Here is a 20,874-nt window from a genome sequence, read left to right on the forward strand (position 1 = left end):
TAAATTCTGAAATGTTTGTTTTTCGAAATTTTGAACTTTTTTTTTTTAAATATGAAATGTTTGTTTAGAAATGTTGAACCTTTTAAAAAATTCCAAAATGTTTGTTTAGAAACGTTAACCTTTTTTTTAAATTCTGAAATATATGTTTAAAAACGTTTTAACTTTTTCTAAACTCCGAAAAAAAAAATTGTTTAGAAACGTTCAACCTTTTAAAAAAATTCCAAAATGTTTGTTTTCAAAGTTTAAACTTTTTGGAAACATTTGAACTTTTTAAATTCCGAAATGTTTTTTGTCTAAAAACGTTAAACATTTTTAAAAATTCCAAAATGTTTGTGTTTAAAAACGTGGAAGTTTTTAAATTCCCGAAATGTTTGTGTTTTGAGACGTAAAAAAAATATTTAATTCCGAAATGTTTGTTTAGAAACGTTTAACTTTCTAAAATTCCAAAATGTTTTTTGTTTAGAAACGTTGAACCTTTTTAAAAATTCCAAAATGTTTGTTTAGAAACGTTAACCTTTTTTTTAATTCTGAAATATGTTTAGAAACATTTGAACTTTTTTTAAACTCCGAAAAAAAAAATTGTTTGGAAACGTTCAACCTTTTAAAAATTCCAAAATGTTTGTGTTGAAACGTTAAACTTTTTCTAACTTCTGAAATATATGTTTAGAAACGTTTGAACTTTTTAAATTCCGAAATGTTTTTTGTTTAAAAACCTTGAACCTTTTTAAAAATTCCAAAATGTTTGTGTTTAGAAACGTTAACCTTTTTTTTAATTCTGAAATATATGTTTAGAAACGTTTGAACTTTTTTTAAACTCCGAAAAAAAAAATTGTTTAGAAACGTTCAACCTTTTAAAAAATTCCAAAATGTTTGTGTTGAAAGTTTAAACTTTTTTTAACTTCTGAAATATATGTTTAGAAACGTTTGAACTTTTTAAATTCCGAAATGTTTTTTGTTTAAAAACCTTGAACCTTTTTAAAAATTCCAAAATGTTTGTGTTTAGAAACGTTAACCTTTTTTTTAATTCTGAAATATATGTTTAGAAACGTTTGAACTTTTTTTAAACTCCGAAAAAAAAAATTGTTTAGAAACGTTCAACCTTTTAAAAAAATTCCAAAATGTTTGTGTTCAAAGTTTAAACTTTTTCGAAACATTTGAACTTTTTAAATTCCGAAATGTTTTTTGTCTAAAAACGTTGAACATTTTTAAAAATTCCAAAATGTTTGTGTTTAAAAACGTGGAAGTTTTTAAATTCCCGAAATGTTTGTGTTTTGAGACGTAAAAAAAATGTTTAATTCCGAAATGTTTGTTTAGAAACGTTTAACTTTCTAAAATTCCAAAATGTTTTTTGTTTAGAAACGTTAACCTTTTTTTTAATTCTGAAATATATGTTTAAAAACGTTTTAACTTTTTTTAAACTCCGAAAAAAAAAATTGTTTAGAAACGTTCAACCTTTTAAAAAATTCCAAAATGTTTGTGTTGAAAGGTTAAACTTTTTCTAACTTCTGAAATATATGTTTAGAAACATTTGAACTTTTTAAATTCCGAAATGTTTTTTGTTTAAAAACGTTGAACCTTTTTAAAAATTTCAAAATGTTTGTGTTTTGAAACGTTAACCTTTTTTTTAATTCTGAAATATATGTTTAGAAACGTTTGAACTTTTTTTAAACTCCGAAAAAAAAATTTGTTTAGAAACGTTCAACCTTTTAAAAAATTCCAAAATGTTTGTGTTGAAACGTTAAACTTTTTCTAACTTCTGAAATATATGTTTAGAAACATTTGAACTTTTTAAATTCCGAAATGTTTTTTGTTTAAAAACGTTGAACCTTTTTAAAAATTCCAAAATGTTTGTTTAGAAACGTTAACCTTTTTTTTAATTCTGAAATATATGTTTAAAAACGTTTTAACTTTTTTTAAACTCCGAAAAAAAAAATTGTTTAGAAACGTTCAACCTTTTAAAAAATTCCAAAATGTTTGTGTTGAAACGTTAAACTTTTTTTAACTTCTGAAATATATGTTTGGAAACATTTGAACTTTTTAAATTCCGAAATGTTTTTTGTTTAAAAACATTGAACCTTTTTAAAAATTCCAAAATGTTTGTGTTTAAAAACGAAGTTTTTAAATTCCCGAAATGTTTGTGTTTTGAAACGTTAACCTTTTTTTTAATTCTGAAATATATGTTTAGAAACGTTTGAACTTTTTTTAAAGTCCGAAAAAAAAAATTGTTTAGAAACGTTCAACCTTTTAAAAAATTCCAAAATGTTTGTGTTGAAAGTTTAAACTTTTTTTAACTTCTGAAATATATGTTTGGAAACATTTGAACTTTTTAAATTCTGAAATGTTTTTTGTTTAAAAACGTTGAACCTTTTTAAAAATTCCAAAATGTTTGTGTTTAGACACGTTAACCTTTTTTTTAATTCTGAAATATATGTTTAGAAACGTTTGAACTTTTTTTAAACTCCGAAAAAAAAATTGTTTAGAAACGTTCAACCTTTTAAAAAATTCCAAAATGTTTGTGTTGAAAGTTTGAACTTTTTTTTTTACTTCTGAAATATATGTTTAGAAACATTTGAACTTTTTAAATTCCGAAATGTTTTTTGTTTAAAAACGTTGAACCTTTTTAAAAATTCCAAAATGTTTGTGTTTAAAAACGTGGAAGTTTTTAAATTCCCGAAATGTTTGTGTTTTGAAACGTAAAAAAAATGTTTAATTCCGAAATGTTTGTTTAGAAACGTTTAACTTTTTTAAAATTCCAAAATGTTTTTTGTTAAGAAACGTTGAACCTTTTAAAAAAATTCCAAAATGTTTGTTTAGAAACATGGATTTTTTTAAATTTCCGAAATGTTTGTGTTTTGAAACGTGGAACTTGTTTTTAAATTCCAAAATGTTTGTGTTCAGAAACGTAAAAATAATAAATGTTGATTCCGAAATGTTTGTGTTTAGAAACGTTGAACTTGTAATTAAATTCAAAAATTATTTTTAGAAACGTTAAACCTTTTAAAAATTCAGATATTTTTTGTGTATAGAAACGTTGAACTTTTTAATTTAAAAAATTCCGCTATCTTTGAATATAGAAAAAAGCTTGTTTTTAAATTTCGAAATGTTTGTGTTTAGAAACGTTGAATCCTTTTTAAATTTTGAAATGTTTGTTTTTAGAAATGTTGAACCTTTTAAAAAAATTCCAAAATGTTTGTGTTTAGAAACGTTAACCTTTTTTTTAATTCTGAAATATATGTTTAGAAACGTTTGAACCTTTTTTAAACTCCGAAAAAAAAAATTGTTTTAGAAACGTTCAACCTTTTAAAAAATTCCAAAATGTTTGTGTTGAAAGTTTAAACTTTTTTTAACTTCTGAAATATATGTTTAGAAACATTTGAACTTTTTAAATTCCGAAATGTTTTTTGTTTAAAAACGTTGAACCTTTTTAAAAATTCCAAAATGTTTGTGTTTAAAAACGTGGAAGTTTTTAAATTCCCGAAATGTTTGTGTTTTGAAACGTTAACCTTTTTTTTAAATTCTGAAATATATGTTTAGAAACGTTTGAACTTTTTTTAAACTCCGAAAAAAAAAATTGTTTAGAAACGTTCAACCTTTTAAAAAATTCCAAAATGTTTGTGTTGAAAGTTTAAACTTTTTTTTAACTTCTGAAATATATGTTTGGAAACAATTGAACTTTTTAAATTCCGAAATGTTTTTTGTTTAAAAACGTTGAACCTTTTTAAAAATTCCAAAATGTTTGTGTTTAAAAACGTGGAAGTTTTTAAATTCCCGAAATGTTTGTGTTTTGAAACGTAAAAAAAATGTTTAATTCCGAAATGTTTGTTTAGAAACGTTTAACTTTCTAAATTTCCAAAATGTTTTTTGTTTAGAAACGTTGAACCTTTTAAATAATTCCAAAATGTTTGTTTAGAAACATGGAATTTTTTTAATTTCCGAAATGTTTGTGTTTTGAAACGTGGAACTTGTTTTTAAATTCCAAAATGTTTGTGTTCAGAAACGTAAAAATAATAAATGTTAATTCCGAAATGTTTGTGTTTGGAAACGTTGAACTTGTAATTAAATTCAAAAATGTTTTTTTAGAAACGTTGAACTTGTAATTAAATTCAAAAATTATTTTTAGAAACGTTAAACTTTTTGAAAATTCTGATATTTTTTGTGTATAGAAACGTTGAACTTTTTAATTTTAAAAATTCCGCTATCTTTTTTAATATAGAAACAAGCTTGTTTTTAAATTTCGAAATGTTTGTGTTTAGAAACGTTGAATCCTTTTTAAATTTTGAAATATTTGTTTTTAGAAATGTTGAACCTTTTTAAAAATTCCAATATGTTTGTGTGTAGAAACGTTGAACCTTTTTTTTTAGTTTTAGAATTAATGGACTTTTTTTAAAATTTCAAAATGTTGTGTTTACAAATTTTGAATTTCTTTTTAAAGTCAGAAATGTTTGTTTTGAAACGATAAACTTTTTTTTTTCCATTCCGAAATATTTTTGTTTTGAAACATTGAACTTTTAAAAAATTCTGATATTTTTTAATATGGAAATGTTGAACTTGTAATTAAATTCAAAAATGTTTTTGTTTAGAAACGTTGAACTTTTTAAAAATCCTGAAAAATTTTGAACATAGAAACCTTGAACTTGTGATTAAATTCAAAAATGTTTTTTAAAAACGTTGAACTTGTAATTCAATTTGAAAATGTGTTTTAGAAACATTAAACTTTGTTTTAAAATTCTGATGTTTTTGTTTAGAAATGTTGAACTTTAAAAATTTTTTTAATATAGGAACATTGAATTTGTGATTAAATTCAAAAATGTTTTTTAGAAACGTTAAACTTTTTAAAAATTCTGATATTTTTGTGTATAGAAACGTTGAACGTTTTAATTTTAAAAATTGCGATATCTTTGAATATAGAAACAAGCTTGTTTTTAAATTTCAAAATGTTTGTTTAGAAACGTTGAACCCTTTTTTAATTCCGAAATGTTAGTTTAGAATTAATGGACTTTTTTAAAATTTCAAAATGTTGTGTTTATATATGTTAAACTTCTTTTTAAAGTCAGAAATGTTTGTTTTGAAACGATAAACTTTTTTTTTTTCCATTCCGAAATATTTTTGTTTAGAAACACTGAACTTTTAAAAAATTCCGATATTTTTTAATATGGAAACGTTGAACTTGTGATTAAATTCAAAAATGTTTTTTAGAAACGTTGAACTTGTAATTAAATTTGAAAATGTGTTTTAGAAACGTTAAACTTTGTTTTAAAATTCTGATGTCTTTGTTTAGAAATGTTGAACTTTTTAAAAATTCTGAAAAATTTTGAATATAGAAACGTTGAACTTATGATTAAATTCAAAAATATTTTTTTAGAAACGTTGAACTTGTAATTAAATTCAAAAATGTTTTTTAGAAACATTAAACTTTTAAAAAATTCTGATATTTTTGTGTATAGAAACGTTGAACTTTTTAATTTCAAAAATTCCGATATCTTTGAATATATAAACAAGCTTGTTTTTAGATTTCAAAATGTTTGTGTTTAGGAACGTTAAACCCTTTTTAAATTTCGAAATGTTTGTTTTTAAAAATGTTGAACCTTTTTTAAATTCCGAAATGTTTTTTTTTTTTTTTTAAAAAGATTGAACCTTTTTAAAAATTCCAATATGTTTGTGTGTAGAAACGTTAAACCTTTTTTTTTAATTCCGAAATTTAATTTTAAAATTTCAAAATGTTGTGTTTACAAATTTTGAATTTCTTTTTAAAGTCAGAAATGTTTGTTTTGAAACGATCAACTTTTTTTTTTCATTCCAAAATATTTTTGTTTAGAAACATTGAACTTTTTAAAAATTCCGATATTTTTTAATATGGAAACGTTGGGTTTGTAAGTAAATTCAAAAATGTTTTTTTTTAGAAACTTTGAACTTTATTAAAATTCCGAAATGTTGTTTTTGAAACGTTAAACTTTGTTTTAAAATTCTGATGTTTTTGTTTAGAAATGTTTGTTTAGAAATTTTTTTTTATTTTTAGAAATGTTGAACCTTTTTTTAAATTCCTAAATGTTTGTTTTTAGAATCGTTGAACCTTTTTTTAAATACCGAAATGTTAGTTTAGAAACATTGAACTTTTTAAAAATGTCTAAATGTTGTGTTTAGATATGTTAAACTTGTTTCTAAAGTCAGAAATGTTTGTTTTGAAATGATCAACTTTTTTTTTTTCCATTCCAAAATATTTTTGTTTAGAAACATTGAACTTTTAAAAAATTCCGATATTTTTTAATATGGAGACGTTGAATTTGTAACTAAATTCAAAAATGTTTTTTTAGAAACTTTGAACTTTATTAAAATTCCGAAATGTTGTTTTTGAAACGTTAAACTTTATTTTAAAATTCTGATGTTTTTGTTTAGAAATGTTGAATTTTTTAAATATTCTGAAAAATGTTGAATATAGAAACGTTGAACTAGTGATTAAATTCAAAAATATTTTTTTAGAAACGTTGAACTTGTAATTAAATTTGAAAATGTATTTTAGAAACGTTAAACTTTGTTTTAAAACGTTGAACTTGTGATTAAATTCAAAAATGTTTTTTAGAAACGTTAAACTTTGTTTTAAAATTCTGATGTTTTTCTCTAGAAATGTTGAACTTTTTAAAAATTCTGAAAAATGTTGAATATAGAAACGTTGAACTTGTGATTAAATTCAAAAATGTTTTTTAGAAACGTTAAACTTTGTTTTGAAATTCCGATGTTTTAGTTTAGAAATGTTGAACTTTTTAAAAATTCAGATATTTTTGTGTATAGAAACGTTGAACTTTTTAATTTTAAAAATTCCGATATCTTTGTATATAGAAACAAGCTTGTTTTTAAATTTCAAAATGTTTGTGTTTAGAAATGCTGAACCTTTTTTAAATTCCGAAATGTTTTTTTTTTTTTTTTTTTAAAAGATTGAACCTTTTTAAAAATTCCAATATGTTTGTGTGTAGAAACGTTAAACCTTTTTTTTCAATTACGAAATGTTAGTTTAGAATTAATGGACTTTTTTATAATTTCAAAATGTTGTGTTTACAAATTTTGAATTTCTTTTTAAAGTCAGAAATGTTTGTTTTGAAACGATCAAATTTTTTTTTTTTCATTCCAAAATATTTTTGTTTAGAAACATTGAACTTTTTAAAAATTCCGATATTTTTTAATATGGAAACGTTGAATTTGTAACTAAATTCAAAAATGTTTTTTTTAGAAACTTTGAACTTTATTAAAATTCCGAAATGTTGTTTTTGAAACGTTAAACTTTGTTTTAAAATTCTGATGTTTTTGTTTAGAAATGTTTAATTTTTTTAAAATTCTGAAAAATGTTGAATGTAGAAACGTTGAACTTGTGATTAAATTCAAAAATGTTTTTTTAGAAACGTTGAACTTGTAATTAAATTTGAAAATGTGTTTTAGAAACGTTGAACTTGTAATTAAATTCAAAAATGTTTTTTAGAAACATTAAACTTTTTAAAAATTCCGACATTTTTGTGTATAGAAACGTTGAACTTTTTATTTAAAAATTCCGATATCTTTGAATATATAAACAAGCTTGTTTTTAAATTCCGAAATGTTTGTGTTTAGAAATGTTGAACCCTTTTTTAAATTCCGAAATGTTTTTGGGGTTTTTTAAAAAGATTGAACCTTTTTAAAAATTCCAATATGTTTGTGTGTAGAATCGTTAAACCTTTTTTTTTAATTCCGAAATTTAATTTTAAAATTTCTAAATGTTGTGTTTACAAATTTTGAACTTCTTTTTAAAGTCAGAAATGTTTGTTTTGAAATGATAAACTTTTTTTTTTCCATTCCGGAATATTTTTGTTTAGAAACATTGAACATTGAATTTTTTAATATGGGAACGTTGAATTTGTAACTAAATTCAAAAAAGTTTTTTTAGAAACTTAGACTTTATTAAAATTCCAAAATGTTGTTTTTGAAACGTTAAATTTTGTTTTAAAATTCTGATGTTTTTGTTTAGAAATGTTTAATTTTTTTTAAATTCTGAAAAATGTTGAATATAGAAACGTTGAACTTGTGATTAAATTCAAAAATGTTTTTTAGAAACGTTGAACTTGTAATTAAATTTTAAAATGTGATTTAGAAACATTAAACTTTGTTTTAAAATTCTGATGGTTTTGTTTAGAAATGTTGAACTTTTTAGAAATTCTGAAAAATTTTGAATATAGAAACGTTGAACTTGTGATTAAATTCAAAAATGTTTTTTTAGAAACGTTGAACTTGTAATTAAATTCAAAAATGTTTTTTAGAAACATTAAACTTTTTAAAAATTCAGATATTTTTGTGTATAGAAACGTTGAACTTTTTATTTAAAAATTCCGATATCTTTGAATATATAAACAAGCTTGTTTTTAAATCCCGAAATATTTGTGTTTAGAAATGTTGAACCCTTTTTAAATTTCTAAATGTTTGTTTTCAGAAATGTTGAACCGTTTTTTAATTTCCGAAAAGTTTTGCGGTTTTTTTTAGAAATGTTGAACCTTTTTAAAAATTCCTAAATGTTTGTTTTTAGTCGTTGAACCTTTTTTTAAATACCGAAATGTTAGTTTAGAAACATTGAACTTTTTAAAAATGTCTAAATGTTGTGTTTAGATATGTTAAACTTGTTTCTAAAGTCAGAAATGTTTGTTTTGAAACGATCAACTTTTTTTTTTCATTCCAAAATATTTTTATTTAGAAACATTGAACTTTTTAAAAATTTCGATATTTTTTAATATGGAAACGTTGAATTTGTAACTAAATTCAAAAATGTTTTTTTTAGAAACTTTGAACTTTATTAAAATTCCAAAATGTTGTTTTTGAACCTTTAAACTTTGTTTTAAAATTCTGATGTTTTTGTTTAGAAATGTTGAATTTTTTAAAAATTCTGAAAAATGTTGAATGTAGAAACGTTGAACATGTGATTAAATTCAAAAATGTTTTTTTAGAAACGTTGAACTTGTAATTAAATTTGAAAATGTGTTTTAGAAACGTTAAACTTTGTTTTAAAATTCTGATGTTTTTGTTTAGAAATGTTGAACTTTTAAAAAATTCTGAAAAATTTTGAAGATAGAAACGTTGAACTTGTGATTAAATTCAAAAATATTTTTTTTAGAAACGTTGAACTTGTAATTAAATTCAAAAATGTTTTTTAGAAACATTAAACTTTTTAAAAATATCAGATATTTTTGTGTATAGAAACGTTGAACTTTTTATTTAAAAATTCCGATATCTTTGAATATAGAAACAAGCTTGTTTTTAAATTTCTAAATGTTTGTTTTCAGAAATGTTGAACCTTTTTTTAAATTCCTAAATGTTTGTTTTTAGATTCGTTGAACCTTTTTTTTAAATACCGAAATGTTAGTTTAGAAACATTGAACTTTTTTCAAATTTCTAAATGTTGTGTTTAGATATGTTAAACTTGTTTCTAAAGCCAGAAATGTTTGTTTTGAAACGATCAACTTTTTTTTTTTCATTCCAAAATATTTTTGTTTAGAAACATTGAACTTTTTAAAAATTCCGATATTTTTTAATATGGAAACGTTGGGTTTGTAACTAAATTCAAAAATGTTTTTTTTTAGAAACTTTGAACTTTATTAAAATTCCGAAATGTTGTTTTTGAAACGTTAAACTTTGTTTTAAAATTCTGATGTTTTTGTTTAGAATTGTTGAATTTTTTTAAAATTCTGAAAAATGTTGAATATAGAAACGTTGAACATGTGATTAAATTAAAAAATATTTTTTTAGAAACGTTGAACTTGTAATTAAATTTGAAAATGTGTTTTAGAAACGTTAAACTTTGTTTAAAAATTCTGATGTTTTTGTTTAGAAATGTTGAACTTTTTAAAAATTCTGAAAAATGTTGAAAATAGAAACGTTGAACTTGTGATTAAATTCAAAAATGTTTTTTAGAAACGATAAACTTTTTAAAAATTCAGATATTTTTTGTGTATAGAAACGTTGAACTTTTTAATTTTAAAAATTCCGATATCTTTGAATATAGAAACAAGCTTGTTTTTAAATTTCAAAATGTTTGTGTTTGGGAACGTTGAACCCTTTTTAAATTTTGAAATGTTTGTTTTTAAAAATGTTGAACCTTTTTTAAATTCCGAAATGTTTTTGGTTTTTTTTAAAAAGATTGAACCTTTTTAAAAAATTCCAATATGTTTGTGTGTAGAAACGTTAAACCTTTTTTTTTAATTCCGAAATGTTAGTTTAGAATTAATGGACTTTTTTAAAATTTCAAAATGTTGTGTTTAGATATGTTAAACTTCTTTTTAAAGTCAGAAATGTTTGTTTTGAAACGATAAACTTTTTTTTTTTCCATTCCGAAATATTTTTGTTTAGAAACACTGAACTTTTAAAAAATTCCGATATTTTTTAATATGGAAACGTTGAATTTGTAACTAAATTCAAACATTTTTATTTTAGAAACTTTGAACTTTATTACAATTCCGAAATGTTGTTTTTGATACGTTAAACTTTGTTTCAAAATTCTGATGTTTTTATTTAGAAATGTTGAATTTTTTTAAAATTCTGAAAAATGTTGAATATAGAAACGTTGAACTTGTGATTAAATTCAAAAATGTTTTTTAGAAACGTTGAACTTGTAATTAAATTCCAAAATGTATTTTAGAAACATTACACTTTTTAAAAATTCCGATATTTTTGTGTATAGAAACGTTGAACTTTTTATTTAAAAATTCCGATATCTTTGAATATAGAAACAAGCTTGTTTTTAAATTCCGAAATGTTTGTGTTTAGAAATGTTGAACCCTTTTTAAATTTCTAAATGTTTGTTTTCAGAAATGTTGAACCGTTTTTTAAATTCCGAAATGTTTTTGTTTTTTTTTGAAATGTTGAACCTTTTTAAAAATTCCTAAATGTTTGTTTTTAGAATCGTTGAACCTTTTTTTAAATACCGAAATGTTAGTTTAGAAACATTGAACTTTTTTAAAATTTCTAAATGTTGTGTTTAGATATGTTAAACTTGTTTCTAAAGTCAGAAATGTTTGTTTTGAAACGATCAACTTTTTTTTTCATTCCAAAATATTTTTGTTTAGAAACATTGAACTTTTTAAAAATGTCGATATTTTTTAATATGGAAACGTTGAATTTGTAACTAATTTCAAAAATGTTTTTTTAGAAACTTTGAACTTTATTAAAATTCCGAAATGTTGTTTTTGAAACGTTAAACTTTGTTTTAAAATTCTGATGTTTTTGTTTAGAAATGTTGAATTTTTTTAAAATTCTGAAAAATGTTGAATATAGAAACGTTGAACACGTGATTGAATTAAAAAATATTTTTTTAGAAACGTTGAACTTGTAATTAAATTTGAAAATGTGTTTTAGAAACGTTAAACTTTGTTTAAAAATTCTGATGTTTTTGTTTAGAAATGTTGAACTTTTAAAAAATTCTGAAAAATGTTGAATATAGAAACGTTGAACTTATGATTAAATTCAAAAATATTTTTTTAGAAACGTTGAACTTGTAATTAAATTCAAAAATGTTTTTTAGAAACATTAAACTTTTAAAAAATTCTGATATTTTTGTGTATAGAAACGTTGAACTTTTTAATTTTAAAAATTCCGATATCTTTGAATATAGAAACAAGCTTGTCTTTAAATTCCGAAATGTTTGTGTTTAGAAATGTTGAACCCTTTTTAAATTTCTAAATGTTTGTTTTCAGAAAAGTTTAACCTTTTTTTAAATTCCGAAATGTTTTTTTTTTTTTTTTTAGAAATGTTGAACCTTTTTAAAAATTCCTAAATGTTTGTTTTTAGAATCGTTGAACCTTTTTTTAAATACCGAAATGTTAGTTTAGAAACATTGAACTTTTTTAAAATGTCTAAATGTTGTGTTTAGATATGTTAAACTTGTTTCTAAAGTCAGAAATGTTTGTTTTGAAACGATCAACTTTTTTTTTTCATTCCAAAATATTTTTGTTTAGAAACATTGAACTTTTTAAAAATTCCGATATTTTTTAATATGGAAACGTTGGGTTTGTAACTAAATTCAAAAATGTTTTTTTTTAGAAACTTTGAACTTTATTAAAATTCCGAAATGTTGTTTTTGAAACGTTAAACTTTGTTTTAAAATTCTGATGTTTTTGTTTAGAAATGTTGAACTTTTTAATATTTTTTTAGAAACATTAAACTTTTTAAAAATTCAGATATTTTTGTGTATAGAAACGTTGAACTTTTTAATTTTAAAAATTCCGATATGTTTGAATATAGAAACAAGCTTGTTTTTAAATTTCGAAATGTTTGTTTTTAAAAATGTTGAACCTTTTTTAAATTCCGAAATGTTTTGGGGTTTTTTTTAAAAAGATTGAACCTTTTTAAAAATTCCAATATGTTTGTGTGTAGAAACGTTAAACCTTTTTTTTTAATTACGAAATTTTAGTTTAGAATTAATGGACTTTTTTATAATTTCAAAATGTTGTGTTTACAAATTTTGAATTTCTTTTTAAAGTCAGAAATGTTTGTTTTGAAACGATCAACTTTTTTTTTTCATTCCAAAATATTTTTGTTTAGAAACATTGAACTTTTTAAAAATTCCGATATTTTTTAATATGGAAACGTTGAGTTTGTAACTAAATTCAAAAATGTTTTTTTTAGAAACTTTGAACTTTATTAAAATTCCGAAATGTTGTTTTTGAAACGTTAAACTTTGTTTTAAAATTCTGATGTTTTTGTTTAGAAATGTTTGTTTAGAAATTTTTGTTTTTTTTTAGAAATGTTGAACCTTTTTAAAAATTCCTAAATGTTTGTTTTTAGAATCGTTGAACCTTTTTTTAAATACCGAAATGTTAGTTTAGAAACATTGAACTTTTTTAAAATGTCTAAATGTTGTGTTTAGATATGTTAAACTTGTTTCTAAAGTCAGAAATGTTTGTTTTGAAACGATCAACTTTTTTTTTTATTTCATTCCAAAATATTTTTGTTTAGAAACATTAAACTTTTTAAAAATTCCGATATTTTTGTTTATAGAAACGTTGAACTTTTTATTTAAAAATTCCGATATCTTTGAATATATAAACAAGCTTGTTTTTAAATTCTGAAATGTTTGTTTTCAGAAATGTTGAACCTTTTTTTAAATTCCGAAATGTTTTTTTTTTTTTTTAGAAATGTTGAACTTTTTAAAAATTCTGAAAAATGTTGAATATAGAAACGTTGAACTTGTGATTAAATTCAAAAATATTTTTTTTAGAAACGTCCATCCATCCATCCATTTTCTACCGCTTATTCACTTTCGGGGTCGCGGGGGCGCTGGCGCCTATCTCAGCTACAATCGGGCGGAAGGCAGGGTACACCCTGGACAAGTCGCCACCTCATCACAGGGCCAACACAGATGAACTTGTAATTAAATTAAATTCAAAAATATTTTTTTAGAAACGTTGAACTTGTTATTAAATTCAAAAACGTTAAACCTTTTTTTTTAATTCTGAAATTTAATTTTAAAATTTCAAAATGTTGTGTTTACAAATTTTGAATTTCTTTTTAAAGTCAGAAATGTTTGTTTTGAAACGATCAACTTTTTTTTTTCATTCCAAAATATTTTTGTTTAGAAACATTGAACTTTTTAAAAATTCCGATATTTTTTAATATGGAAACGTTGAGTTTGTAACTAAATTCAAAAATGTGTTTTTTTAGAAACTTTGAACTTTATTAAAATTCCGAAATGTTGTTTTTGAAACGTTAAACTTTGTTTTAAAATTCTGATGTTTTTGTTTTTTGTTTTTTTTTAGAAATATTGAACCTTTTTAAAAATTCCTAAATGCTTGTTTTTAGAATCGTTGAACCTTTTTTTAAATACCGAAATGTTAGTTTAGAAACATTGAACTTTTTTAAAATGTCTAAATGTTGTGTTTAGATATGTTAAACTTGTTTCTAAAGTCAGAAATGTTTGTTTTGAAACGATCAACTTTTTTTTTTCATTCCAAAATATTTTTGTTTAGAAACATTGAACTTTTTAAAAATTCCGATATTTTTTAATATAAAAACGTTGAATTTGTAACTAAATTCAAAAATGTTTTTCTAGAAACTTTGAACTTTATTAAAATTCCGAAATGTTGTTTTTGAAACGTTAAACTTTGTTTTAAAATTCTGATGTTTTTGTTTAGAAATGTTTGTTTAGAAATTTTTGTTTTTTTTTAGAAATGTTGAACCTTTTTAAAAATTCCTAAATGTTTGTTTTTAGAATCGTTGAACCTTTTTTTAAATACCGAAATGTTAGTTTAGAAACATTGAACTTTTTTAAAATGTCTAAATGTTGTGTTTAGATATGTTAAACTTGTTTCTAAAGTCAGAAATGTTTGTTTTGAAACGATCAACTTTTTTTTTTTTCATTCCAAAATATTTTTGTTTAGAAACATTAAACTTTTTAAAAATTCCGATATTTTTGTGTATAGAAACGTTGAACTTTTTATTTAAAAATTCCGATATCTTTGAATATATAAACAAGCTTGTTTTTAAATTCGGAAATGTTTGTTTTCAGAAATGTTGAACCTTTTTTTAAATTCCGAAATGTTTTTGTTTTTTTTTAGAAATGTTGAACTTTTTAAAAATTCTGAAAAATTTTGAATATAGAAACGTTGAACTTGTGATTAAATTCAAAAATATTTTTTTTAGAAACGTCCATCCATCCATCCATTTTCTACCGCTTATTCACTTTTGGGGTCGCGGGGGCGCTGGCGCCTATCTCAGCTACAATCGGGCGGAAGGCAGGGTACACCCTGGACAAGTCGCCACCTCATCACAGGGCCAACACAGATGAACTTGTAATTAAATTAAATTCAAAAATATTTTTTTAGAAACGTTGAACTTTTTAAAAATTCAGATATTTTTGTGTATAGAAACGTTGAACTTTTTATTTAAAAATTCCGATATCTTTGAATATATAAACAAGCTTGTTTTTAAATTCCGAAATGTTTATGTTTAGGAATGTTGAACCCTTTTTAAATTTCTAAATGTTTGTTTTCAGAAATGTTTAACCTTTTTTTAAATTCCGAAAAGTTTTGGTTATTTTTTAGAAATGTTGAACCTTTTTAAAAATTCCTAAATGCTTGTTTTTAGAATCGTTGAACCTTTTTTTAAATACCGAAATGTTAGTTTAGAAACATTGAACTTTTTTAAAATTTCAAAATGTTGTGTTTAGATATGTTAAATTTCTTTTTAAAGTCAGAAATGTTTGTTTTGAAACGATAAACTTTTTTTTTCCATTCCAAAATATTTTTGTTTAGAAACATTGAACTTTTAAAAAATTCCGATATTTTTTAATATGGAGACGTTGAATTTGTAACTAAATTCAAAAATGTTTTTTTTACCAACTTTGAACTTTATTAAAATTCCAAAATGTTGTTTTTGAAACGTTAAACTTTGTTTCAAAATTCTGATGTTTTTGTTTAGAAATGTTGAATTTTTTAAATATTCTGAAAAATGTTGAATATAGAAACGTTGAACTAGTGATTAAATTCAAAAATATTTTTTTACAAACGTTGAACTTGTAATTAAATTTGAAAATGTGTTTTAGAAACGTTAAACTTTGTTTTAAAATTCTGATGTTTTTGTTTAGAAATGTTGAACTTTTAAAAAATTCTGAAAAATTTTGAATATAGAAATGTTGAACTTGTGATTAAATTCAAAAATATTTTTTTAGAAACGTTGAACTTGTAATTAAATTCAAAAATGTTTTTTAGAAACATTAAACTTCTTAAAAATTCAGATATTTGATTTTTTTTTTTTTAATTCCGAAATTTAATTTTAAAATTTCAAAATGTTGTGTTTAGGAACGTTGAACCCTTTTTAAATTTCGAAATGTTTGTTTTTAAAAATGTTGAACCTTTTTTAAATTCCGAAATGTTTTTTTTTTTTTTTTAAAAAGATTGAGCCTTTTTAAAAATTCCAATATGTTTGTGTGTAGAAACGTTAAACCTTTTTTTTTAATTCCGAAATTTAATTTAAAAATTTCAAAATGTTGTGTTTACAAATTTTGAATTTCTTTTTAAAGTCAGAAATGTTTGTTTTGAAACGATCAACTTTTTTTTTTCATTCCAAAATATTTTTGTTTAGAAACATTGAACTTTTTAAAAATTCAGATATTTTTTAATATGGAAACGTTGAGTTTGTAACTAAATTCAAAAATGTTTTTTTTAGAAACTTTGAACTTTATTAAAATTCCAAAATGTTGTTTTTGAAATGTTAAACTTTGTTTTAAAATTCTGATGTTTTTGTTTAGAAATGTTTGTTTAGAAATTTTTGTTTTTTTTTAGAAATGTTGAACCTTTTTTTAAATACCGAAATGTTAGTTTAGAAACATTGAACTTTTTTAAAATGTCTAAATGTTGTGTTTAGATATGTTAAACTTCTTTTTAAAGTCAGAAATGTTTGTTTTGAAACGATCAACTTTTTTTTTTTTTCATTCCAAAAATATTTTTGTTGAACTTTTAAAAAATTCCGCTATTTTGGAATGTGCAAACGTTGAAGACGGGAAGTGTTTGTGCTCAGGACGACTTCCCGCTGGCCAGCCTGCCGCTGCTGGGCTACACGGTGAGCACGCCCGAGGAGGCGGACCACGTCCACAAAGATTACGTCTTCAAGCTGCAGTTCAAGTCACACGTCTATTTCTTCCGGGCCGAGAGCGAGTACACCTTCGACAGGTACGTCTTCTCTAACTCCACTTCCTGCTTCCTGCTCAACGCTCCTGTGCCGCCAGGTGGTTGGAGGTCATCAAGAGTGCCGCCAGCACCACCGGGCGCGTGGGCCTGCTCGCCCCGCCGGAGATGAACGGGAACTGACGGGCGCTCTGGAGGCGGGGCCTCTGGGAACGCACCTTTTCTCTCCTCTAACCACACTAATTTGTGGGCGTGGCCAAAAGGGAGGTTTTTTTCTCGCAGGACCAAGTGGAAGAAGGAAGCGCAGGTCGGACACGAGGGTGCAGAGGAAAGTTCCGGAAGGAGTCAGGACTTTTCTAATCAGTATTAACGAAGGCTGGTCCCGGGCTGGTGAGCGTCGACTACTTTCCTCCCCGCTAATCGTTACTCACGTGCCGCGCCGCCATCTTGGCCAGGTCACGTGACCGCGCCGTGGAAGTCATGTGACCTGCCGGTGTCTTCTATTTATTGTGCAGCGGGTGTTTGTTTTTATTCCTCCAGGACGCCCTCAATAAAACCCTCATTTCACACGACCGCTGTGACCTTTTTGTGGCGTCGGTAGAGCGGCCGTGCCAGCAACTTGGGGGTTCCGGGTTCGAACCCGCCATCCTAGTCACTGCCGTTGTGTCCTTGGGCAAGACGCTCGACCCACCTGCCGCCCACACTGCTTTAAATGCAACTTAGATAACTTAGTAGAAGCATTTAAGTCTCACCTTAAAACTCATTTGTATACTCTAACCTTTAAATAGACTCCCTTTTTAGACCAGTTGATCTGCCGTTTCTTTTCTTTTTCTCCTATGTCCCACTCTCCCTTGTGGAGGGGGTCCGGTCCGATCCGGTGGCCATGTACTGCTCGCCTGTGTATCGGCGCTGCCGATCCGCCTCCGCTTGGGATGGTTTCCTGCTGGCTCCGCTGTGAACGGGACTCTCGCTGCTGCGTCGGATCCGCTTTGGACTGGACTCTCGCGACTGTGTTGGATCCATTATGGATTGAACTCTCACAGTATCATGTCAGACCCGCTCGACATCCATTGCTTTCCTCCTCTCCAAGGTTCTCATAGTCATCATTGTCACCGACGTCCCACTGGGTGTGAGTTTTTCCTTGCCCTTATGTGGGCCTACCGAGGATGTCGTGGTGGTTTGTGCAGCCCTTTGAGACACTAGTGATTTAGGGCTATATAAGTAAACATTGATTGATTGATTGATATTGGCTTTCACTGTGTAAAAGTGCGTCGAGTCCCTAGAGAAAAGCGCTGTATAAATATAATTCACTTCACTGAAACGAGCTATTCCTCCTTCCGCCATCACTTTCCTGGCCGCTTCCTAAAATGGAACATTTAGCACTAGGAATAGTTCACCAAAGTGGGTTTTTAACAAATAAAAAGACAAAAACGTCGTGTGAATCCAACATTTGACACGAGTGAACCGTTCAACACGCCAAGGCTGAGACCTGACCGCACTCAACTGAAATTTAAAAAAATATTTAAAAAAATAAATGTATCATTATTTTATGTATATTACACCACTTTTATAATATTATTTAATATATATAAATAATTGGATAATACAGCCCTATTCACCATACAAAGGCAGTGAAGTTGTCACGTTGTGTAAATGCTAAATAAAAAGAGAATACAATGATTTGCAACCAAATTTCAACTCATATTCAACTGAATAGACTTCAAAGATAAGATATTTAACGTTCACACTGAGAAACTGATATTTTTGTTACAAAAATGTGTAACAAAAGATGTGACTTTAAGGTTTTACTACTTACGTATAAAATACTACACGGTCTAGCTCCATCCTATCTTGCCGATTGTATTGTACCATATGTCCCGGCAAGAAATCTGCGTTCAAAGGACTCCGGCTTATTAGTGATTCCTAGAGCCCAAAAAAAGTCTGCGGGCTATAGAGCGTTTTCCGTTCGGGCTCCAGTACTCTGGAATGCCCTCCCGGTAACAGTTCGAGATGCTACCTCAGTAGAAGCATTTAAGTCTCACCTTAAAACTCATCTGTATACTCTAGCCTTTAAATAGACCTCCTTTTTAGACCAGTTGATCTGCTGCTTCTTTTCTTTCTCCTATGTCCCCCCCTCCATTGTGGAGGGGGTCCGGTCCGATGACCATGGATGAAGTACTGGCTGTCCAGAGTCGAGACCCAGGATGGACCGCTCGCCTGTGTATCGGTTGGGGACATCTCTACGCTGCTGATCCGCCTCCGCTTGAGATGGTTTCCTGTGGACGGGACTCTCGCTGCTGTCTTGGATCCACTTTGAACTGAACTCTCGCGGCTGTGTTGGAGCCACTATGGATTGAACTTTCACAGTATCATGTTAGACCCGTTCGACATCCATTGCTTTCGGTCCCCTAGAGGGGGGGGGTTCCCCACATCTGAGGTCCTCTCCAAGGTTTCTCATAGTCAGCATTGTCACTGGCGTCCCACTGGATGTGAATTCTCCCTGCCCGCTGGGTGTGAGTTTTCCTTGCCCTTTTGTGGGTTCTTCCGAGGATGTTGTGGTCGTAATGATTTGTGCAGCCCTTTGAGACATTTGTGATTTGGGGCTATATAAATAAACATTGATTGATTGATTAATTGATTGGTCCGGAGGACAACACGTCCATAGTTTCCAAAAACAATTTGAAATGTGGACTCGTCAGACCACAGAAAACTTTTCCACTTTCCATCAGTCAATCTTAGATGAGCGAAGCCGGCGGCGTTTCTGGGTGTTGTTGATAATTGGCTTTGACTTTGCATAGTAGAGTTTTACTTTGGACTTACAGATGTAGCGACCAACTGTAGTTATTGACAGTGGTTTTCTGAAGTATTCCTGACCCCATGTGGTGATATCCTTTACACACTGATGTGGCTTTTTAATGAAGTACCGCCTGAGGGATCCAAGATGCGTAATATCATGGCTTACGTGCAGTGATTTCTCCAGATTCTCTGAAACTTTTGATGATATCACGGAGCGTAGATGGTGAAATCCCTAAATTCCTTGCAATAGCTGCTTGAGAAATGTTGTTCCTAAACAATTTGCTCAGGTGGGTGCCATGGCCGGGTATAAAAGCAGCTTTCGGGAAATGCTCGGTCGTTCACAAACAAGGACGGGGCGAGGGTCGCCATTTTGTCAACAAATGCCTGAGCAAATTGTTTAGGAACGACATTTCTCAAGCAGCTATCGCAAGGAATTTATTGATTCCACCATCTACGCTCCGTGATATCATCAAAAGTTTCAGAGAATCTGGAGAAATCACTGCACGTAAGCCATGATATTACGCGCCTTGGATCCCTCAGGCGGTACGTCATTAAAAAGCCACATCAGTGTGTAAAGGATATCACCACATGGGGCCAGGAATACTTCAGAAAACCACTGTCAATAACTACAGTTGGTCGCTACATCTGTAAGTCCAAAGTAAAACTCTACTATGCAAAGTCAAAGCCAATTATCAACAACACCCAGAAACGCCGCCGGCTTCGCTCATCTAAGATTGACTGATGCAAAGTGGAAAAGTTTTCTGTGGTCTGACGGGTCCACATTTCAAATTGTTTTTGGAAACTATGGACGTGTTGTCCTCCGGACCAATCAATCGATCATCAATCAATGTTTATTTATATAGCCCCAAATCACAAATGTCTCAAAGGACTGCACAAATCATTACGACTACAACGTCCTCGGAAGAACCCACAAAAGGGTAAGGAAAACTCACACCCAGTGGGCAGGGAGAATTCACATTCAGTGGGACGCCAGTGACAATGCTGACTATGAGAAACCTTGGAGAGGACCTCAGATGTGGGCAACCCCCCCCCCTCTAGGGGACCGAAAGCAATGGATGTGGAGCGGGTCTAACATGATACTGTGAAAGTTCAATCCATAGTGGCTCCAACACAGCCGCGAGAGTTCAGTTCAAAGCGGATCCAAGACAGCAGCGAGAGTCCCGTCCACAGGAAACCATCTCAAGCGGAGGCGGATCAGCAGCGTAGAGATGTCCCCAACCGATACAGGCGAGCGGTCCATCCTGGGTCTCGACTCTGGACAGCCAGTACTTCATCCATGGTCATCGGACCGGACCCCCTCCACAAGGGAGGGGGGGACATAGGAGAAAGAAAAGAAGCGGCAGATCAACTGGTCTAAAAAGGAGGTCTATTTAAAGGCTAGAGTATACAGATGAGTTTTAAGGTGAGACTTAAATGCTTCAACTGTTACCGG

General features: G+C 27.4%; 1 protein-coding gene across 3 annotated transcripts in view; it reads left to right on the plus strand.

Annotated features, from left to right (window-relative positions):
- The window catches only part of LOC133543928 (FERM, ARHGEF and pleckstrin domain-containing protein 2-like), a 173,428-nt gene extending 156,231 nt beyond the window's left edge, over positions 1 to 17,197 (plus strand). For all 3 annotated transcript variants that reach the window (XM_061888850.1, XM_061888847.1, XM_061888848.1), the window contains 2 exons: positions 16,519 to 16,670; positions 16,727 to 17,197. In XM_061888850.1, the coding sequence (XP_061744834.1) occupies positions 16,519 to 16,670; positions 16,727 to 16,808 (234 nt within the window). In that variant the 3' untranslated portion in view covers positions 16,809 to 17,197. The remainder of the gene's footprint in view (positions 1 to 16,518; positions 16,671 to 16,726) is intronic.
- The last annotated feature ends 3,677 nt before the right edge of the window (positions 17,198 to 20,874 follow it).

This window comes from Nerophis ophidion, linkage group LG26 (assembly GCF_033978795.1).
Source record: "Nerophis ophidion isolate RoL-2023_Sa linkage group LG26, RoL_Noph_v1.0, whole genome shotgun sequence".
NCBI lineage: Eukaryota > Metazoa > Chordata > Actinopteri > Syngnathiformes > Syngnathidae > Nerophis > Nerophis ophidion.